The sequence below is a fragment of the Chrysemys picta genome, chromosome 16, assembly GCF_011386835.1.
Source record: "Chrysemys picta bellii isolate R12L10 chromosome 16, ASM1138683v2, whole genome shotgun sequence".
NCBI classification, from domain to species: Eukaryota; Metazoa; Chordata; order Testudines; family Emydidae; genus Chrysemys; species Chrysemys picta.
The window spans coordinates 2162522-2182109 of record NC_088806.1 but is presented as its reverse complement, the minus strand read 5'-3'; the positions used below and the strand labels follow the sequence as shown (position 1 = coordinate 2182109).

At 58.8% G+C, this 19588-nt stretch overlaps 2 protein-coding genes across 3 annotated transcripts in view; both read left to right on the top strand.

Annotated features, from left to right (window-relative positions):
* The first annotated feature begins 804 nt into the window (after positions 1 to 804).
* Positions 805 to 12823, top strand: SENP3 (SUMO specific peptidase 3). 2 transcript variants are annotated; one of them, XM_065569062.1, is made up of 12 exons: positions 949 to 965; positions 2479 to 2614; positions 6836 to 7707; positions 7816 to 8061; positions 8695 to 8806; positions 8976 to 9123; positions 9541 to 9588; positions 10416 to 10493; positions 10697 to 10834; positions 11261 to 11344; positions 11737 to 11787; positions 12061 to 12823. In XM_065569062.1, the coding sequence occupies exons 3-12, from the start codon at positions 6849 to 6851 to the stop codon at positions 12169 to 12171; spliced, it is 1875 nt and encodes a 624-aa protein (XP_065425134.1). In that variant the 5' UTR covers positions 949 to 965; positions 2479 to 2614; positions 6836 to 6848; the 3' UTR covers positions 12172 to 12823. The 2 variants fall into 2 exon arrangements, with proteins under 2 accessions (XP_065425133.1, XP_065425134.1); XM_065569061.1 differs by lacking the exon at positions 2479 to 2614 and having other exon boundaries at positions 805 to 965.
* Positions 12824 to 19474: 6651 nt separating this feature from the next.
* EIF4A1 (eukaryotic translation initiation factor 4A1) overlaps positions 19475 to 19588 on the top strand; it is a 7547-nt gene continuing 7433 nt past the window's right edge. The window contains exon 1 of the mRNA XM_065569063.1: positions 19475 to 19559. Coding sequence (XP_065425135.1) covers positions 19537 to 19559 — 23 coding nt within the window. The 5' untranslated portion in view covers positions 19475 to 19536. The remainder of the gene's footprint in view (positions 19560 to 19588) is intronic.

The following is a 19588-nucleotide window of genomic DNA, read 5'->3' as shown; positions in this document are numbered from 1 at the left end:
CCTGAAAGAATTCTAATAGATCAGTGAGGCGTGATTTCCCTTTCCAGCAGCCATGTTGTCTCTTTCCCCAACAAATCATGTACAGCGCCGTGGAAGGCCAAGTCCTCGCTGCAGTAGGTGGGGAAGTGGAGGCAGGGTGGCCCTCATCTCCAAGCCTGGCTACAGCTTGGCCATTGGGTTTTGTACAGGGTGGGGGGAGGTCCCAGAAGGGAGTCATTGGGTCACCCCTCTCAGCTTCTGCAGGTGACAGCATGTGTTGCTGTTAAGCTGTTAGGGGACGCTTCAAAGTACTGGAAGGGCTGACTTGCCCGAAAAATGTTCAGGGCTCTGCCAGCCCTCCATGACAGGAGGTGGCCTTGTGCCCCAACCCATCCTGTCAGGCGGTGTCCTGTCCCACAATGCCCTGGGGCCCATGGGGCGGCCTCCTGTCCCACGATGCCCTGGGTCACATGGAGCGACCGCCTGTGTCCCACGATGCTGTGGGGTGGCCTCCTGTCCCACAATGCCCTGGGGTGGCCAGCTATCCCACAATGCCCTGGGTCAACTGCCTGTGTCCCACAATGCTGTGGGGTGGCCTCCTGTCCCACAATGCCCTGGGGTGGCCTCCTCTCCCACAATGCCCAGCGGCCTCACAGGCTCCCTCTCCCAGCCCCTCCCTTCCACGGGGAGGATCAGGCACCGCCCCCTCCCTCTGCCTGACGCACGCCGTCGCCGTGACGTAACAGCGCCAGGAGCGAGGCGTGGCCCCGCCCAAGAGGGGGCGGGGAGGCACGCGCCGGAGAGCCGGGGACGTGACGCCGCGGCTGCGTCGGGGGGCGGGGCGGGGTGACGCGGCGCTCGCGGCCCCTCCCTTTTTTTCGGGCGCGCGGGTTGATGACGCCATTGGGCGGCGCCGGCGGCTCCGGGGTCCTGGGAGGCGGCGGCGGCGGCGCAGGGAGCCGGAGCGAGGCCCCGCTCTCCGGGGGGTGAGTGACCGGCCCCGCCCCGCCCCCGGGCTGTTCCCACCCGGGTCCGCTCCTCCAACCCCCCTCCAGCCTGCTCCCTCCCGGGTCCGCTCTCCCCCCAGCTCCCTTCCCTCCGGCCTGTTCCCACTGGGGTCCGTCCCCCCGGCCCTGCTCCCACCCGGGTCCGCTCCCCCCCAGCTCCCTTCCCTCCGGCCTGTTCCCACTGGGGTCCGTCCCCCCGCCCTGCTCCCACCCGGGTCAGCTCCCCCCAGCTCCCTTCCCTCCGGCCTGTTCCCTCCGGGGTCCGCCCCCCCCCCCCCCCCGGCCCTGCTCCCACCCGGGTCCGCTCCCCCACCCTGTTCCCAACTGGGTCCGCCCCTCCCTCTAACACGCCCCCTGCGGCCTGCTCCCAACTGGGTCCGCTCCCTTCGGATTTCGCCCCCCCCCGAACCTCCTGCCTCGCCCCTCCCCCAAGGCCCCCCTGCTCTGGGGGGGTTAGAGGCTTTGTCCCCCCCAGTTCCTCTTTCCTCCCTTCATCTTCTCCTGATTGGGGGGGCTGATGGGATCTCGATGCCGAGCTCATCCCCCCCCTTCAACAGCCCCCCCCCATGGGAGGTTTGCCTGGAGTCTGAGGCACTTTCTCCTCTGGCCCCTCCCTTCCCCCCACACATACCCAGGCCCTGGGGGGCCCCCAGAGCAGCCGCCCGCCCCGCGCTCCCCATAGCGCCCACTGCGTTGCCCTCTGTGTGCAGGGCGGACGGGCTTCCCCCTCCTCCGGTGCTGCGACAAGGGGAGGAAGAGGTGTTGCGCCCCCCCCTCCCCCCCAGGTCCACCCCTTCCCCGGATCGCCAGGGATCCCGTCGCCGCCATCGGGGGCTTGGCCCGTCGCCGCAGGATTGGGGGCTTTCGGGTTTGGTCTCAGGCCTCTGCTCTCCGCCCCGCCCCAGGCTGTGTCTGAATCCGAACTTGGGCTCAGGTTCGCTAACACACACACACCCCCCCGGAAACTCCAGGCTTGACCCCTGAGTTAAAAACCAAGCTGCTGCGTCGTTGCTGCTGTTCCCACCCAGAGTCTTGCAGCGTAGACGTGCCCTGAGCCGCGCAGCCTTTCCCGGCCCTCGCTCAAACGCATTTCATTTCCCGTCAGGGCCCCCGTCTCTGGTCTGGGTGTGTACAGTGCCTGACATCCACGGTTCTCTGTGCCCCCCATTGCTCCCTTCCCCCATACAGGGGTCCCTCAATCTCCCCCATGCCAGAGGCTCTGTGTCTCCCCAGTTTTCCTCCCCCATGCCAGTGGTTCTGTGTGCTCCCTGATTCCCTTCTTACCCCCATATCAGGGTGCCCCATTCTCTCTCCATTCCCCCTTTTCCCATGCCAGGGCTCCCCAATCTTCCCCTGTGCCCATGGCTCTGTGTCCCCCACCCCATTGCCTCTTTCCTCCATGGCAGGGTGGTCACATCTTTGCTGTGCCTACCTGGGGAAAGCTTCCTCAGCGGAGACCCTCTGTTTCAGCAGCAGATCTTGTCTACACTAGGCACGCTTTACCGGCATAAGGAATACCACAAAGTGCTGCTGCTTTGGACGCAGCTTTTCTGGCAAAGCCCCACTTTATACCGGTACGGTACGCTCCCGATTATCTGAAACGCCTGCGGGACCCGGAATTTATTTGGGTAAGCAAGAGGGCAGAGAAATTGAATCAGCACTATGGGCTGTCGTCTTCAGTCCTGCCCCAGGGGTCTCCGCTTTATGATCTGATCCTCCGTGTTCTCCAAATCCCTTCCTTGGGTAATGCAGAGGTTCGGATAAAAGGGTTTTGGAGAAACGGGAGTATATTAAAAATGCCCTCTTGGAGCGAAACAAGCTATACCGGTAATAGTAAGTCGGAGCGTAGTGTGACACAAGTACATTGGTAGAAAGGTGCTTATGCCAGTTTTGCTTTCAGCTTGTTAGATTTAAGGCCAGAAGGAACTTAAGAATATCCCCATTAAATGTTACCCGCTAGCTTGTGTTGGACTATGGACCGTCTTCCGGAAAGGCATCTGCTCTGGCTTGGAAGAGTTCAATTGATGGAAAATCCACCATGGGGGAGTTTGTTCCAACGGCGACTTCCCCCTCACTGTTACAGATTGGCCCCATAGTAAGGGCCCTACCAAAATCACGGCCATGAAAAAAGCGTCACAGACCGTGAAATCTGGTCTCTTGTGTGCTTTTACCCTATACTCTATAGATTTCATAGGGGAGACCAGGGTTTCTCAAATCGGGGGTCATAGAATCATAGAAGAGTAGGTTGGAAGAGACCTCAGTTGGTCATCTAGTCCAACCCCCTGCTCAAAGCAGGACCAACACCAACTAAATCATCCCAGCCAGGGCGTTGTCAAGCCGGGCCTTAAAAACCTCTAAGGATGGAGATTCCACCACCTCCCTAGGGAACCCATTCCAGTGCTTCACCACTCCTGACCCAAAAATGGTTGCAGGGGATCACAAGGTTATTTTAGAGGGGAGGGTCATGGTATTGCCATCCATACTTCAGAGCAGCGGCTGTTGGCCAAGTGGCCAGCTCTGAAGGCAGCACCCCACCAGCAGCAGCACAGATGGGTGGCAACCCCAAACCATGTCATCCTTACTTCTGCGCTGCTGCTGGCAACGGCGCTGCCTTCAGAACTGGGCTCCCGGCCAGCAGCTGCCGCTCTCCAGCTGCCCAGCTCTGAAGGCAGTGCTGCCGTCAGCAGCAGTGCGGGAGGAAGGGTAGCAGTACTGTACCCCCCCCCCCACACACACACACACAATAACCTTGCAACCCCCCCTCCCCCCATGACTCCTTTTTCGGTCAGGACCCCTACAGTTCCAATACCGTGACACTTCAGATTTAACTAGGTGAAATCATGAAACTGATGATTTTTAAAATCCTATGACTGTGAAAATGACCTGTGAATTTGGTAGGGCCCTACGTCTCGGTATTTGCCTGGCTTCAACTTCCAGCCGTTAAAATCTTGATCTGCCTTTCTCTGCTACTTGAAAGAATGTAGTCCCCGTAATTTTCTCCCCAGGTCTGTAATCAAGCGATCTTCTAAAAAGAATCTTCTTCAAAAGGAGATAAATAAGAGGGGAGATGCTAAAAGTCCATAAAATAATTAGACTTGGGACGATTAAGTAAAAGTCGATTTCACTGTACACATACAAACCGATGAGAAAATATTTTCATCAGTGATCACTGAAATTTACGGCTAGGCGAAGGAAGAAAAATACCGCTTGACAACTAAAATTCGACAAAGCCAATATCCTTAAATCAGTTTTGACATGTGCTACTGACAGTTTGTGTTTTAAACGGTTGTAGGTCGTTAGCTTTTTGGACCTCGACTTTTACTGTCATTAAATTATTGCCCAGCTGTGAACATTTGCAATGGGTTACATTTTTAATTTTTTTTTTTAAATCCATCATTTTGCATAACTGTGAAAATGTAAATGGCTAAAACTTATGAGAGAGGCTAAAAAATAAACATCGATATTATCCATCGGAATGATAAAAAAGAAATCAAATTCTGCTATGCCTCAACATATTGGGATAAAGAAGACAGATTGGGAACTTTTGTTGTATCTGTCTTGAGACAAGAACAAGGGTACAATCCATGAAATGAATTTCCTTTGATCAGGTTTGAATTCGCCACCTTTTCATTTGCACATATTGTTTAACCTTGGTTAACCGGTGGAACTCTTTGCTTCAGGCCAACAATGTAACAAGATTCAAAGGAGGATTGACCGTCTCTATGGAATATCCAGAGTTAGGATAATGAATATTAACGAGTTTTGGAAGGGCAGTTAAACCTACCTCATGCTTCAGGATATAAGTCAATCTCTAATTATCGGCGATCAAGATGAGACATTTGTAGGGAGTAGTTTATCCCCCATCTGTAGGGTTTTTATGCCTTTGTTTGAAGCGTCTGAGGATGGTCGGATCTGGTCTGGCTATTCCAGCACTGCACAGAACTGGAAGGGACCTCTTACGCCATGGAGACTAGATCCCCTGCCGTATCGGGCAACCCCGTCAGATAATCCCGTTCTTAAACAGCTGAAGCTCTATCTTCAGACCAGTTAGGTACTCCCCCTCCTCTGAATTCCCAGCCTCCGATCTTGATTTAAATGTTGTGGGTGACAGACAATCCACCACGACCCTTGGTCAGTTGGTCCAGTGTTTAAATATTCTCATAAGAACGACCATACTAGGTCAGACAAAAGGTCCATCTGGCCCAGTATCCTGTCTTCCGACGGGGACCAATGCCACGTGCCCCACGAACAGAACAGAGAATCATCAAGTGATCCATCCCCTTTCGCCCATTCGAAGCTTCTGGCAAACAGATGCTAGGGATGCCATCCTGGCTAATAGCCATTGATGGACCCATCCTCCGTGAACTTCTCTAGTTCTTTTTTGAACCCTGTTATAGTCTTGGCCTTCACAGCATTCCCTGGTGAGGAGTTCCCCAGGTTGGCAGTGCGTTGTGTGAAGAAATACTTCCTTTGGTTTGTTGGAAACCTGCTGCCTATTAGTTGCTTTTGGTGACCCCTAGTCCTTGTGTTATGAGGAGGAATAAATAACACTTCCTGGTTTACTTTCTCCACCCCAGTCATGATTTTAGAGACCTCTCTCATATCCCCCCTTTGTCGTCTCTTTTCCAAGCTGTAGGCCTTTTTCCCCCTCTGATTGTCTCTAGCGTCATCTTCCAGCCATTGGATGGTGTTAGACTTTTCTCTGCTAGATGGAAGAGCCCGTTATGCAGTATTTGTCCCCCAGGTAGATACCTACAGCGATCAAGTCACCCTTTCACCTTCTCTTTGCCAAGCAAAATCGATCAAGCTCTTTGAGTTTCTCAGTCAAAGGCGGATTTTTGAATCATTCTTACGGCTCTTCTGTGACTCCTCTCTGATGGATCATAGAAGAAGATGATTAGGGTTGGAAGAGACCTCAGTTGGTCATCTAGTCCAACCCCCTGCTCAAAGCAGGACCAATCTCAAACTAAATCATCCCAGCCAGGGCTTTGTCAAGCCGGGCCTTAAAAACCTCTAAGGATGGAGATTCCACCACCTCCCTAGGGAACCCATTCCAGTGCTTCACCACCCTCGTCCTTAATTGTGGGCACCACAATGGGACGCAGGATTCAGAGAGCTTTCAGTCAGACGCACACACACACGTTGTGATTTAATATAGAGACAAATGGGGGGTGAGACAATTTTATTGGACCAATTTCCGCTGGCAAAAGAAACGGGATTTTGAGCGTACACCAGGATGCTTGTTGGGTCCCCGAGAGCTCGTCTCTCTCACCGATAGGTATATGACCTCCTCCAGCTCATCTTTCTTGTATCCTGGGAGTGACGTGGCTACAAATGCCGACGGAAGAAGCAGGGAGGCTCCCAAAATTGGTCCAGAATCGATGGATCCCTGTCCGGGAGCGAAACAAATTTGACCAAACCGGCCCCAAAACTGATTCAAGAGAGTCCATGATGGTTGCACCTAGGAATTCGAACTGAGTGGGGACTTATGCTGAGTGCTACTCAGGCCCCGTCCGACTGGGATTGGAGTCCCCCTGGCACTGAGGTGTCCGTCCGTCCCCCCCGCCACCAAGATAGGGATGTTGGCCCAGACGCCCCAACTGGATTTGAACAAGGTCTGGTCAGATCCCAACCAGGGTTCCCCCATTGTGCCAAGTCCCAGCTGGGATCAAGGGTCCCCCGTTACGCTGACAGTGATTTCCCCTATTGTGGGCTGTATTGTTACCCATCCTCTCTCAGTACCCAGCAGAGTGGGGGAAACTGAGGCACAGAAAGGGGGTGGTGTTGTGAGTTGAGGGTCTCTCTGGCATCTGGGGCAGCCCTGACCCTTGTCCCCCTGCTCCCCACAGGCACGTCGGAGCCATGAAGGAAACCATCCAGGCCAAGAAGCTGTGGGGCCCCGGGCTCCGTGAGCCCCACAAGCGGGAGAGGCTGCGCCTGGCGTCCCGGGACTGGGAGGAGCCCGAGCCCCCGGCCCCCAAGCACGGCGGCTGCTTCGAAGGCGGACGTCGGCTGGCCTACACCAAAGAGCAACCCCCAGGCTTCGAGAGCGAGGAGGAAGGCCATGCCGACGACTGGGACTTCCCTCGCGTCTCGGGCTGGGCCCGCAGCAAAACCACCGGGGAGAAGGTGGCCAGGAGTGGAGGCCCGGACTGGCCCTTTGCCGGCGGGGCCGAGGGGCGGCCGCCGCTCCTGGGGGCCACCCGGCGGCGCTGCCAGCTGCGGCGGCGCCAGCGGGCCCGGCGGGCTCTCCGCATGCTGTTGTATTCCAAATGCTCCTCCCTGGCCTTCCCCTGGAAGCTGTGGGGCAAGCTGGCCGGCCGGGGGCGCCGGCGGGGCAGCGCCAAGCAGACTCGCTCCTCCCTGTCGCCCGGCTCCCAGCCCGACGACGACCTGAAAGGCTGCCCCCTGGAGGAGGAGGAGGAGGAGGACTGCCAGGGCGGGGCCAAGCCGGGGCCCTGCCCCTTGCGCTTCCGGCCCCGCCCCTCGCCCCGATTGGACTACCACCTGGGCGGGGCCTTCGCCCCCTCGCCCCCCCGGCTCAGCCTGCTGGGGGCACTGATGGGCGAGGAGCCCGGCTCCACCCCGTACCCGCAGTACGCCCAGCTGCAGCGGGCGGACGGCGCCATGGAGGTGGGAGGGGAGGACGGCGCCCGGCTCCCGGCAGAGCGTTCGCCCCCCGGGAGCAGGAGAGAGGCACCAACGCTGGACGGGGAGTCAGGTAACCAGGAGGGGGGCGGGAAGGGGCTATGGCCCATAGGGAATCTCCTTACACCCATCCTCTGCCCCCGCCCAGCGTAACGAGCCCCGTGTCTCCTCTCCCGCCCAGGCCCCGCGGGCGCCCTGCCCAACGGCTTCGCCTCCCTGGACGGCGACCTCAACACCCTGGCTGCCGCCGCCTCCTCGGACCCCAGCATTGTCATCAGCAACGTGTGCAGCATCGGCGGGGCCCACGCGGTCGAGGAGTTCTTCCAGGCCAAGGACGGGCCCGGGGCCCCCCAGAAAGAGGCGCCCCCCGGGGAGAAGGCGGCACAACACAGCCCCCTGCGGGAGGAACACGTCACCTGCGTACAGAGTGAGGCGCTAGGGCGTGGGAGGGGGTGCCCCCCATATAAAGGGGGGGGAAAGATTGGGGAGGGGCTAGCACAAGAGGACGTTGTGCCAAAATGGGTGTAGCGTTGACCTCCTGCCACAAGGTGTCAGGCTTCATTCAGCAGCCTCGGGGGGGGGGGCAAAATGGAGGGATTAGGACAGGATTCAGCCATGCCCCCCACATGCGGCTGGGCAGTGCCGCTTTCTGGCTTCCTCCGCTTTGGCAACCCTCAGTGCTTCCCTGCTCAGCTAAGACCCAGTGATAACCAGGCAGCATCACTAGGTTTCAGAGTTAACATCCCATTTGATTTGTCTGGGTTTCAGGCTGCCTGTCAACTCAGGCAGACAGCCTGCCACGTGGTGCCATGGGGGAGGGTTTTGGATGAGGATCAGTGATGGCAACACGATTGCTTTTCGTATGCAAGCTCAGACGAATCGCAGTCTCTGAGCAAAGCGTCAATGTATAACCAGCCGTCCCACCCCAGAGGTGGCCGCATCTCAGCACCGGGCGAGGGTTCCCCGTGTAACCAGCCGCCCCGCCCCAGAGTTAGCTGCATCTCAGCCCCTGACACTGTCACCTCAGCTGTTCTATCCTGCTGCTTTCTCCCCCCCACAGGCATTCTGGATGAGTTCCTTCAGGCCTACGGCAGCCTGATCCCCGTCAGCACGGACGAGGTTGTGGAGAAGCTAGAAGACATTTTCCAGCAAGAGTTCTCCACGCCACAGAGGTACCCGGGAGGGGTTAGAGCAGGGGGGGGGAGGGCTGGGAGCCAGGACTCCTGGGTTCTCCCCGGCTCTGGGAGGGGAGGGGGGCCTGGTGGGTTAGAGCAGGTGGGGCTGGGAGCCAGGACTCCTGGATTCCATTCTCGGGCCTGCCTCACTCCCCCCCCTCCGCAGGAAGGGCACAGTGCAGCAGCTGATCCAGTCCTACCAGCGCATGCCAGGCAATGCCATGGTGAGGGGCTTCCGGGTGAATTACAAGCGCCACGTGCTGACCATGGACGACCTGCAGACGCTCTACGGCCCCAACTGGCTCAACGACCAGGTGGGGCGCTCAGCAAGGCCACAGGGGGGCGCTGAGCTGCTGGGAGCGGGGCAGGGAGCCCTCCCCTGGTAGACACCCTGGAGCTTGGGGGCCAGTACAATCTCCGCGCCGGCCGAGGGGTCCCCGGGTAAGTGGCCGCCCCGCCCCAGAGGTGGCTGCATCTCAGCGCTGAGCGAGGGGTCCCCATGTAACCCACCAACCTGCCCCAGAGGTGGCCGCATCTCAGCGCTGGCTGATGGGTCCCTGGGTAACCAGCCGCCCCGCACCAGAGGTGGCCGCATCTCAGCGCTGGCTGATGGGTCCCTGGGTAACCAGCCGCCCCGCACCAGAGGTGGCCGCATCTCCGCGCCAGGCGAGGGTCCCGGAGGGGGTGTGGTGTCCCTAACCCTCTGTCTTTTCTCACTGTTGCGTGCGCAGGTCATGAACATGTACGGGGACCTCGTCATGGATACGGTGCCAGACAAGGTGAGACCCATTCCCTTTGTTTAGTGATGGCGTCATTCTAAGGAACTGCCACTAGGTGGCAACCCGTATATGATCGGGACTCACCCCTCACTCCGGAGCCTTGGCCCCTGCTACCCCTGGGCTCCCCCCCAGCCCTACCCCGTAACCTCCACTGCTGTAAATCAGTCCCGCCCCATCACTTCAACAGAGCCTTGATATGAGTCAGAGAACCCCCGGCTCGGGGAGGGGAGCGGGGGCTGGTGGGTTAGAGCAGGGGGGGCTGGGAGCCAGGACTCCTGGGTTCTCTCCCCGGCTCGGGGAGGGGAGCAGGGGCTGGTGGGTTAGAGCAGGGGGGGCTGGGAGCCAGGACGCCTGGGTTCTCTCCCCGGCTCGGGGAGGGGAGCAGGGGCTGGTGGGTTAGAGCAGGGCGGGCTGGGAGCCAGGACGCCTGGGTTCTCTCCCCGGCTCTGGGAGGGGAGTGGGGAATAGTGGGTTGGAGCAGGGGGGGCTGGGAGCCAGGACTCCTGGGTTCTCTCCCCAGCTCTGGGAGGGGAGTGGGGGCTGGTGGGTTAGAGCGGGGGGGCTGGGAGCCAGGACTCCTGGGTTCTCTCCCCGGCTCTGGGAGGGGAGTGGGGAATGGTGGGTTGGAGCAGGGGGGGCCGGGAGCCAGGACTTCTGGGTTCTCTCCCCGGCTCTGGGAGGGGAGTGGGGGATGGTGGGTTGGAGCAGGGGGGGCTGGGAGCCAGGACGCCTGGGTTCTCTCCCCGGCTCTGGGAGGGCAGTGGGGGATGGTGGGTTGGAGCAGGGGGGGCTTTTGGTGTCTAAACGGAGGCTCCCTTCCTCCCCAGGTCCATTTCTTCAACAGTTTTTTCTACGATAAGCTACGAACCAAGGGGTACGAGGGGGTGAAACGCTGGACCAAAAACGTGAGTGCGTCGGGGGGCGCTGGGCTGCAGGCTGGCAGGCAGGGCTGGCCCCAGGGAGGCGCTAGGGGGCGCTGTGGGGCGGGGGGCTCAGCAGGGGGCGCTCTCCCCTAGCAGGCAGGGCTGGCCCCGGGCAGGCGCTAGGGGGCGCTGTGGGGCGGGGAGGAGGTGGCTGGCTGGCTAAGTGCGTGTGGCGCTCCCCGCAGGTGGACATCTTCAACAAGGACCTGCTGCTCATCCCCATCCACCTGGAGGTGCACTGGTCCCTCGTCTCCGTGGACGTGAAGCAGAAGAGCATCACCTACTTCGACTCGCAGCGAACACTCAACCGCCGCTGCCCCAAGGTAACCGGGCAGGGGGGCGGGGAATGGGGCAGGGCCTGTCCCCTCTGGGGGGCGCTGGCTCCCACCCGGCCCCAGGGCGGGGACTGGCTGGCTCAGGGGGGCGGGGAATGGGGCAGGGGCCTGTCCCCTCTAGGGGGCGCCGGCTCCCACCCGGCCCCAGGGCGGGGACTGGCTGGCTCAGGGGGGCGGGGAATGGGGCAGGGGCCTGTCCCCTCTAGGGGGCGCCGGCTCCCACCCGGCCCCAGGGCGGGGACTGGCTGGCTCAGGGGGGCGGGGAATGGGGCAGGGGCCTGTCCCCTCTAGGGGGCGCCAGCTCCCATCGCACCCTGAACTCCTGGCAGTCCCATCAGGTGGCCCCTTCCCCCCCCCCCCCTTGAGTCACCCCCTTTGTGCTCCTCCTCCCCCCCCACCCAACCTCTCCCCCAGCACATCTGTAGGTACCTCCAGGCTGAAGCAGACAAGAAGGATCGGCCGGACTTCAGAGATGGCTGGAGGGGCTCCTTTAAAATGGTGAGTCAGAACTCCTGGGTTCTCTCCCCAGCTCTGGGAGGGGAGTGGGGGCTGGTGGGTTGGAGCAGGGGGGGCTGGGAGCCAGGACTCCTGGGTTCCCTCCCCGGCTCTGGGAGCGGGGTGGGGGGGGGCTGGTGGGTTGGAGCAGGGGGCGCTGGGAGCCAGGACTCCTGGGTTCTCTCCCCGGCTCTGGGAGGGGAGTGGGGCTGGTGAGTTGGGGGGGGGGGAGGGCTGGGAGGGGAGTGGGGCTGGTGAGTTGGGGGGGGGAGGGCTGGGAGGGGAGTGGGGCGGGTGCATGGTGGGGGGCTGGGTTCCTGAGCCAATGGCAGAGCTCTGTTCTCGCGTGGGGGGGGTTGCTGGATGTGGCTCACCCTTCACTCCCGTCTCCCCAGAACGTGGCCAGGCAGAATAACGACAGCGACTGTGGAGCCTTCGTCCTGCAGGTGAGCGGCGGCTGGGGCTGGGGACGAGCGATAGCGGAGGCTGCAGGGGTGCAATTAGCATTTTTCCCCCCCACAATGCATCTTCCCCATCAGATTGCCGGGCAGTGGCTCGCTCCAACCCCACCGGTGATGGGCCGGGGAACTGGGCTGAGACCCGACAAGCTCCCCTCACCGAAGACTGGGGCCGGGTGGGAGCCGACGCCCCCTAGAGGGGAAAGCTTTTCTCTTTGCCCCTGGTTAACTCTGCTTCTCTCCCCCCCCCTCCCCCCACAGTACTGCAAGTTCCTGGCGCTGGGCCGGGCGTTCAGCTTCACCCAGCAGGACATGCCGAAGCTGCGGCGACAGATGTACAAGGAGCTTTGCCACTGCAAACTCAGCGTGTGAGTCGCCCGCCCACACACCCACCTCTTCCCTTCCGGACGGGGCCACGCTGACACCGCCTCCTCCCCCCGCTCCTGGGGGGAGCACCCCGCACCCCAGACGGACGGGCAGCGGGAAGGGGCATTAACTCTGTAGCATTGGAACTGTTCAAACCGGGCTGAGGGAGGCAGCTAATCCCGGCTCCTCCCGCCCCTGCCAACCAGACTTTTGGGGGACCTTTTTTTACTTGTGGGGGGAGGCATCCCCCTCTCCCCCTGGTTCTGTATTATTTTTTTCATATTTAAACCCAGTTTCCCTTGTTACATTTTGGGGCGGGGGTGGGTGGGGCACGGTAAATACACCCCCTACCCCTGAATTTTGGGGACACACCGGCTTTGGGGGGGGGAGGAGGGGAGGAGCCATTTCTACCCAGAGCGGGTGCGGGGGGCGGAGGGGAGATGAGGTTGGAATCTCCACCCCCCACCTTTTCTTCTCCCGGGGGGGTTATTTGTGTTAGTGAAGTTGTATGTTGGGGGGTGGGGTGGGGGGACAAGTTTATACACTGGGCTGTGAAATGAGAAACAAGCATTTTTTTTTTATATATATATATATATATTATATATATATAATGCGGCGGCAAATTGTTCTGGGCAATAAACTTCCTTTCTTTGGAGAATCTTCTGGGTTTGAAATGTGGGTCATGCGGGGAAGCGGCGTCCTTTCCCCTGGGTCGCCCCCTCCGAGCGGGGCCGATTTTCTCCCTGTGTTGGCCGTTGGAGGAAGAATGGCCGCTAGGGGGCGCCAGGGTGGGGAATGGGACACGCCTCCTCCCCGAACGAGATTGGGGTCCCCCATTGTGTCGGATGCCGCACAGACACCCACCCCTGCGAGATCGGGGTGCCCACAGTGCTGAGTACAGCACGGACCCCTTCCCCCTGAAATCAAGAAGGAAAGCGAATCCAAGCCAAGGCTGCGCTGAACTCCTTCGGAGTTTTAAACAACTAACAAACTCCGCCGAAGGGCAGGACTTGGTGGTCATGGGGGACTTCAACGACCGCCGCGCCGTCTGTCGGGAAAATAATGTGGAAGGGGACGGCTGATCCTTCGCCGGCGGGGCCGAGGGGCCCTGGAGTCCGTTTTTTCATTCAGAAGGTGGAGAAAGCGAGTCGGGGCTGATTTTGACCAACGGGGAGGAGCGGGTTGAGAATTTGAAGGTGGACGATGTGATCGAGTTCGTGATTCTAAGGAAGGATAGGACGGAAGACCACATAATAAAGACAATGGATTTCAAGGAGGGAAACTTTAGCAAACTCAAGGAGGTGGTAGGTAAGCTCCGGTGGGAAGCAAGTCCAAATTCGAGAGAGTTGGCAGTTTTTGGAGACGTTATGAAGGGCACAAAAGCAAACTATCGTAGAAGTATGGCAAGTGACCACCCTGGCTTAACCGGGAGATCTTCAAGGATCTGAAACACAAGAGTGAAAACTAGGTGAAATGACAAAGGATGAATATAAACCAATATGAAGGGACAAAATTAGAAAGGCCAAGGCCCAAAATGAGATCAAACTAGCTAGAGACATAAAGGGTAACAAGGAAACATTCAGCAAATCCATTAGAAGCAAGAGGAAGACCAAGGAGGGGGTAGGCCCGTTACTCAACGAGGGGGGGAACGATAACCGAAAACGTTGAAATGATGGAAGTGCTAAATGACTTTTTTGTTTGTTTTTCACCAAAAAGTTTCACGGTGATTGGACGTCCCGCAGAGCGAACACAAGGTAGGAGCAGAGGCTAGAATAGGGAAAGAACAAGTTTAAAATGACTCAGACGTGTTAGATGTCTTCAAGGCATCAAGGGCCTGATGAAATCATACAAGATCAGGGTTGGAAGGGACCTCAGGAGGTATCTAGTCCAACCCCCTGCTCAAAGCAGGACCAACCCCAACTAAATCATCCCAGCCAGGGCTTTGTCAGGCCGGGCCTGAAAAACCTCTAAGGAAGGAGATTCCACCACCTCCCTAGGGAACCCATTTCCAGTGCTTCACTCAACCCAGACCTCCCCCACTGCAACTTGAGACCATTGCTCCTTGTTCTGTCATCTGCCACCACTGAGAACAGCCGAGCTCCATCCTCTTTGGAACCCCCCTTCAGGTAGTTTGAAAGCAGCTATCGAATCCCCCCTCATTCTTCTCTTCTGGAGACTAAACAATCCCAGTTCCCTCAGCCTGTCCTCATAAGTCATGTGCCCCAGCCCCCTGATCATTTTCATTGCCCTCTGCTGGACTCTCCAATTTGTTCACATCCTTTCTGTAGTGGGAGGCCCAAAACTGGACACAAGACTCCAGGTGTGGCCTCACCAGTGCCGAACAGAGGGGAATAATCACGTCCCTCGATCTGCTGGCAACGCTCCTACTAATACAGCCCAAAATGCTGTTGGGCTTCTTGGCAACAAGGGCACACTGCTGACTCATATCCAGCTTCTCATCCACTGTAATCCCTGGTCCTTTTCTGCAGAACTGCTTCCTACCAGTCGGTCCCCAGCCTGTAGCAGTGAATGGGATTCTTCCTTCCTAAGTGCAGGACTCTGCACGTGTCCTTGTTGAACCTCATCCGATTTCTTTTGGCCCAATCCTCCAATTTGTCTAATCCCTACCCTCCAGCGTGTCTACCTCTCCCCCCAGCTTAGTGTCATCTGCGAACTTGCTGAGGGTCCAATTAATCCCATCATCCAGATCATTGATAAAGATGTTGAACAAAACCAGCCTCAGGACCGATCCTTGGGGCACTCCGCTTGATCAGTGGCTGCCAACTAGACATGGAGCCATTGATCGCTACCCCTTGAGCCCAACAATCTAGCCAGCTTTCTATCCATCTTATAGTCCATTCATCCAGCCCATACTTCTTTAACTTGCTGGCAAGAATACAGTGGAGACGTATCAAAAGCTTTGCTAAAGTCAAGATATACCACAATCCACTGCTTTCCCCATATCCACAGAGCCAGTTATCTCCTCATAGAAGGCAATCAGGTTGGTCAGGAATGACCTGCCCTTGGTGAATCCACGTTGACTGTTCCTGATCACCTTCCTCTCCGCCAGTGCTTCAAAACAGATTCCTTGAGGACCTGCTCCATGATTTTTCCGGGACTGAGGTGAGGCTGACTGGTCTGTAGTTCCCCAGGTTCTCCTCCTTCCCTTTTTTAAAGATGGCACTACATTGGCCTTTTTCCAATCGTCCGGGACCTCCCCCGATCGCCACAAATTTTCAAAGATAATGGCCAATCACATCAGCCAACTCCCTCAGCACCCTCAGATGCACTAGATCTGGACCCATAGACTTGTGCATGTCCAGTTTTTCTAATAGCCCTTAACCTGTTCTTTCACCACGGAGGGCTGCTCACCTCCTCCCCATACTGTGTTGCCCAGCGCAGCAGTCTGGGAGCTGCCCTTGTCTGTGAAGACCGAGGCCAAAAGAGCATTGAGTACTTCAGCTTTTTTCCACATCATCTGTCTCTAGGTGGCCTCCCCCATTCAGTACAGGTCCCACACTTTCCCTGACCTCCTTCTTGTTGCTAACATAAGTCCATCCTAGACCACTCAAGGAGCTGAATGACGAGATAGCTGGGCCATTGGCGATTATCTTCGAAAGTCATGGAAGATGGGAGCAATTCCAGAGGGGCAATCTAAGGATTACCCAGGGAATTAAAGACCAGTCAACTTAACTTCTGTACCCGGAAAGATAACAGAGCAAAGAATTAAGCAACTCATTTACCAACACCTAGTAGATAATAAGGTGATCAGTGACAGTCAGCATGGATTTAGAGGTTTTTAAGGCCCAGCTTGACGGAGCCCGGACTGGGATGATTTAGTTGGGGTTGGTCCTGCTTTGAGCAGGGGGTTGGGCTAGATGACCTCCTGAGGTCTCTTCAACCCTAATCATCTTCTGTGAGCCATTGAAGAGGGGTGAAAAAAAAAGCGGTAAGAATGATTAAAAAACCCCGCCTTTGACTGAGAAACTCAAAGAGCTCGATCGATTTTGCTTGGCAAAGAGAAGGTGAAAGGGTGACTTGATCGCTGTAAGTATCTACCTGGGGGACAAATACTGCAATAACGGGCTCTTCCGTCTAGCAGAGAAAAGTCTAACACCATCCAATGGCTGGAAGATGACGGTAGAGATTTGCAGGGGGTTGGACTTCTACCCCGACAGTCTATTATTCTGATTTGTCAAGAACAAATCGCAGCAAACCAACCTGATGGCTTTCTTTGACAGGGTAACAAGCCTTGTGGACAGGGCTGCCGCCATAGACGTGGTCTATCTTGACGTTAGTAAGGTTTTCGATACTGGCTCATGTGACCTCGTAAAGTAGGGAAATGCAACCGCGCCGGAGCTACTATGAGGTGGGTGCAGAACTGGTTGGAAAACCGTTCCCAGAGAGGCGGTATCAGCAGTTCACAGTCATGTAGGGAGGATATAACAAGTGGGGGTCCGCAGGGATCTGCAGGGTCCGTTTGGTTCAATCTCTTCATCAATGAGTTAGATAATGGCGTAGAGAGAACACGTCTAGTTTACAGTCGCCACCCAAGCTGGGAGGGGTTGCAAGTTCTTTGGAGAATGGCTTAACATTCAAAATGATGCGAAGAACTGGGCTGAAGGAAAGAGGATGAAATTCAACCAGGACTGATGCATGCAGCGTACCCCACTTCGTAAGGAATACTCGGTTACACAAAATGGGCACTGACTGCCTAGGCAGGAGTACGGCGGAAAGAGATCTGTGGGGGGTCTCCCCTGCTCTAACCACTAGCCCCCGCTCCCCTCCCCGAGCCAGGAAAGAACCCAGGCAGCCAGCGATTCAGCACACTCTTCATTTACCAGCCTGGCCCCGTTTGGGGCACTGCGGGGTCACCTGTCAGCTAGACAAACGCCAGCGCTACCACGCAGCTGAGACGGGCGGTTTTCGTGTCTCACGTAACGTTAATGGCCTGGGACAGGCGATCTGAAAACCGCATCACCTCGCCCAAGGGGCTGCGATGCATCGGTTTTCACCCAAACGGGCTGGAAGCGTCTAAACACAAATGCAGTGGCTTTGGAAATATTTCACCCAAGCGGGGGTGTGGGGCTGTGGTTATTTCCTGAACTTTTCTGCCTTGGCGTTCAGGCAGATGCCTGGCGGCCTCTGAGTGCATTTGGCCCGTGGGCGGTGGCTAACCCACCCTCCCAATTTATAATCCATCCATGGGCCCGGCCTGGAGCAGGCAGCCCAATGGTGGCCCACTGTAATCACCTGGCGCTAAATCTGCCGGCAAGCCAGGGACTATTCTACCTAGCTGGGGTGGGCAGCCATCTCTGTGGGGATACAGCAGGTGAACTGACGGCTTCCAGGATGGGGGGATGGTGGCCAGTAGCCAGGCCTCGCTTGTGTCCTTCTTCTCAGCCATCAGCTCGGGGACACGCGTTACCCAGAGTTGGTCGCTCCTTCCCACCCCGTGACAGAGATGCGGCCAAGCCGTGGGTTCTCCATTAACCGGGGGGCAGGGATAGCTCAGTGGTTTGAGCATTGGCTGCTAAACCCAGGGTTGTGAGTTCAATCCTTGAGGAGGCCACCTAGGGATCTGGGCAAAATCAGTACTTGGTCCTGCTAGTGAAGGCAGGGGGCCGGGACTCAATGACCTTTCAAGGTCCCTTCCAGTTCTAGGAGATAAGATATCTCCATTAATTTTTTTTTTAAATGCTCGGGGAAGGGCAGCTCATTCAGGAATTCAAAGGCACGGGCCTAATTTATAAAGCCGTCAGCAGACCAATCCAGGGTGACACACGCACCCCTTTCACCACCCCCCACCCCCCAGCGGCTGTTAGGTCCTCTCTGCTCTGGGCCACTAACTGACCCCGGAGCTGGTAACGGGAGCAGGGTGAGAAACGCCAGCGGGCGGGTCACCGATCTCAGCTCCATTCCCCTTTCCCTAGGGGGACGCACCACGAGGCTGGTGGTAGCCGGTCCCAGGGTCGAGTTGGTTCTGGGGTGTGACTGTAGTCTGGCCGGGAAGGGGGAAGCTGTTGGAGGAGGGAAACTGAGGCGGGCAGAGGCACCTGTGGAAACCCAGGTGGAGAATAAGTTGGGGGGGGCCCCTCTGGTTAAGTCACAAGCCTTGGGGAGGGGAACAGATGGGGGAGGCTCTCAGCAAAGCTGGCCCCAGCTGAGAGGGGGTCTTGGCTGGGACGGGGCTGGTAGGAGGGGATCCCATGGGGGGCAGGGCTGTGGCTTGGGGGACCCTGTGGCTGGGGGGGTGCTGGTAGGAGGGGATCTCAGGGGTGGGGGCTGTGGCTTGGGGGGAGGGGATCGGGGGGGGGATCCAGTGGCGGGCAGGGCTGGTAGAGGGGATGTGGGGGCTGGGGGAGGGGATCCTGTGGGGACCCAGTGGCTGGGTGGGGGCTGGGGGGAGGGGATGTGGGGGCTGGGGGAGGGGATCCGTGGGGGACCCAGTGGCTGGGTGGGGGCTGGTGGGAGGGGATGTGGGGGCTGGGGGAGGGGATCCGTGGGGGACCCAGTGGCTGGGTGGGGGCTGCGGGGGGAGGGGATGTGGGGGCTGGGGAGGGGATCCGTGGGGGACCCCAGTGGCTGGGTGGGGGCTGGGGGGGGGGGGATGTGGGGGCTGGGGGAGGGGATCCGTGGGGGACCCAGTGGCTGGGTGGGGGCTGGGGGGAGGGGATGTGGGGGCTGGGGGAGGGGATCCAGGGGGGGATCCAGTGGCTGGTGGGGGCTGGGGATGTGGGGAGGGGATCCCGTGGCTGGGTGGGGGCTCGGGGGAGGGGACTCCAGGGGGGATCCAGTGGCTGGGTGGGGGCTGGTAGGAGGGGACTGTGGGGGCTGGTAGGAGGGGATCCAATGGGGGACCCTGTAGCTGGTAAGAGGGGGCTGGGGTACGGGTGCCGGGAGGGGTCACAACTCCGGAGCGCGACGCGCACAAAGGGAGGCCACAGCTGTCGCCACCCACGTGTGCGCTCCCTGCCGGCCTCACTTCCGGTCCGCAGCCCCGCCCCTTCCTGCCGTCCCTCTCGCCCATTGGCTGGCCTGAGTCCTGACGGGCGTGCCGCTCCGGCTAATCGCCGCCCGGCGTGTTGGCGCCTGACTCACTCCGCTCGCGGGTGGGGCCGCCGCCCAATTCCCCGGGGAGCAGGGCGCCCTGACGTCACACGCCTCTTTTCAATCGGCTTCGACGTCACCGGCTGGGAGCCGGGCGCCGGGCGGCCAATGGGAGCGGGGCCGGCAGGCGGGTCCTCAGGGGGTAGGAGCCAATGGGAGCGGGGCCAGTGGGCGGGCGGCCAATGGGAGCGGGGCGGGGGCGGGGCTTGCCGGGGGTTTATAAGGCAGGGCGAGGCGGGTGGGGGCAGGATCCTGCCCAGGATGTCTGCGAGTCTGGAGAGCCGGTGAGTTCGCGCGCGGCCCCGGCTAGGCC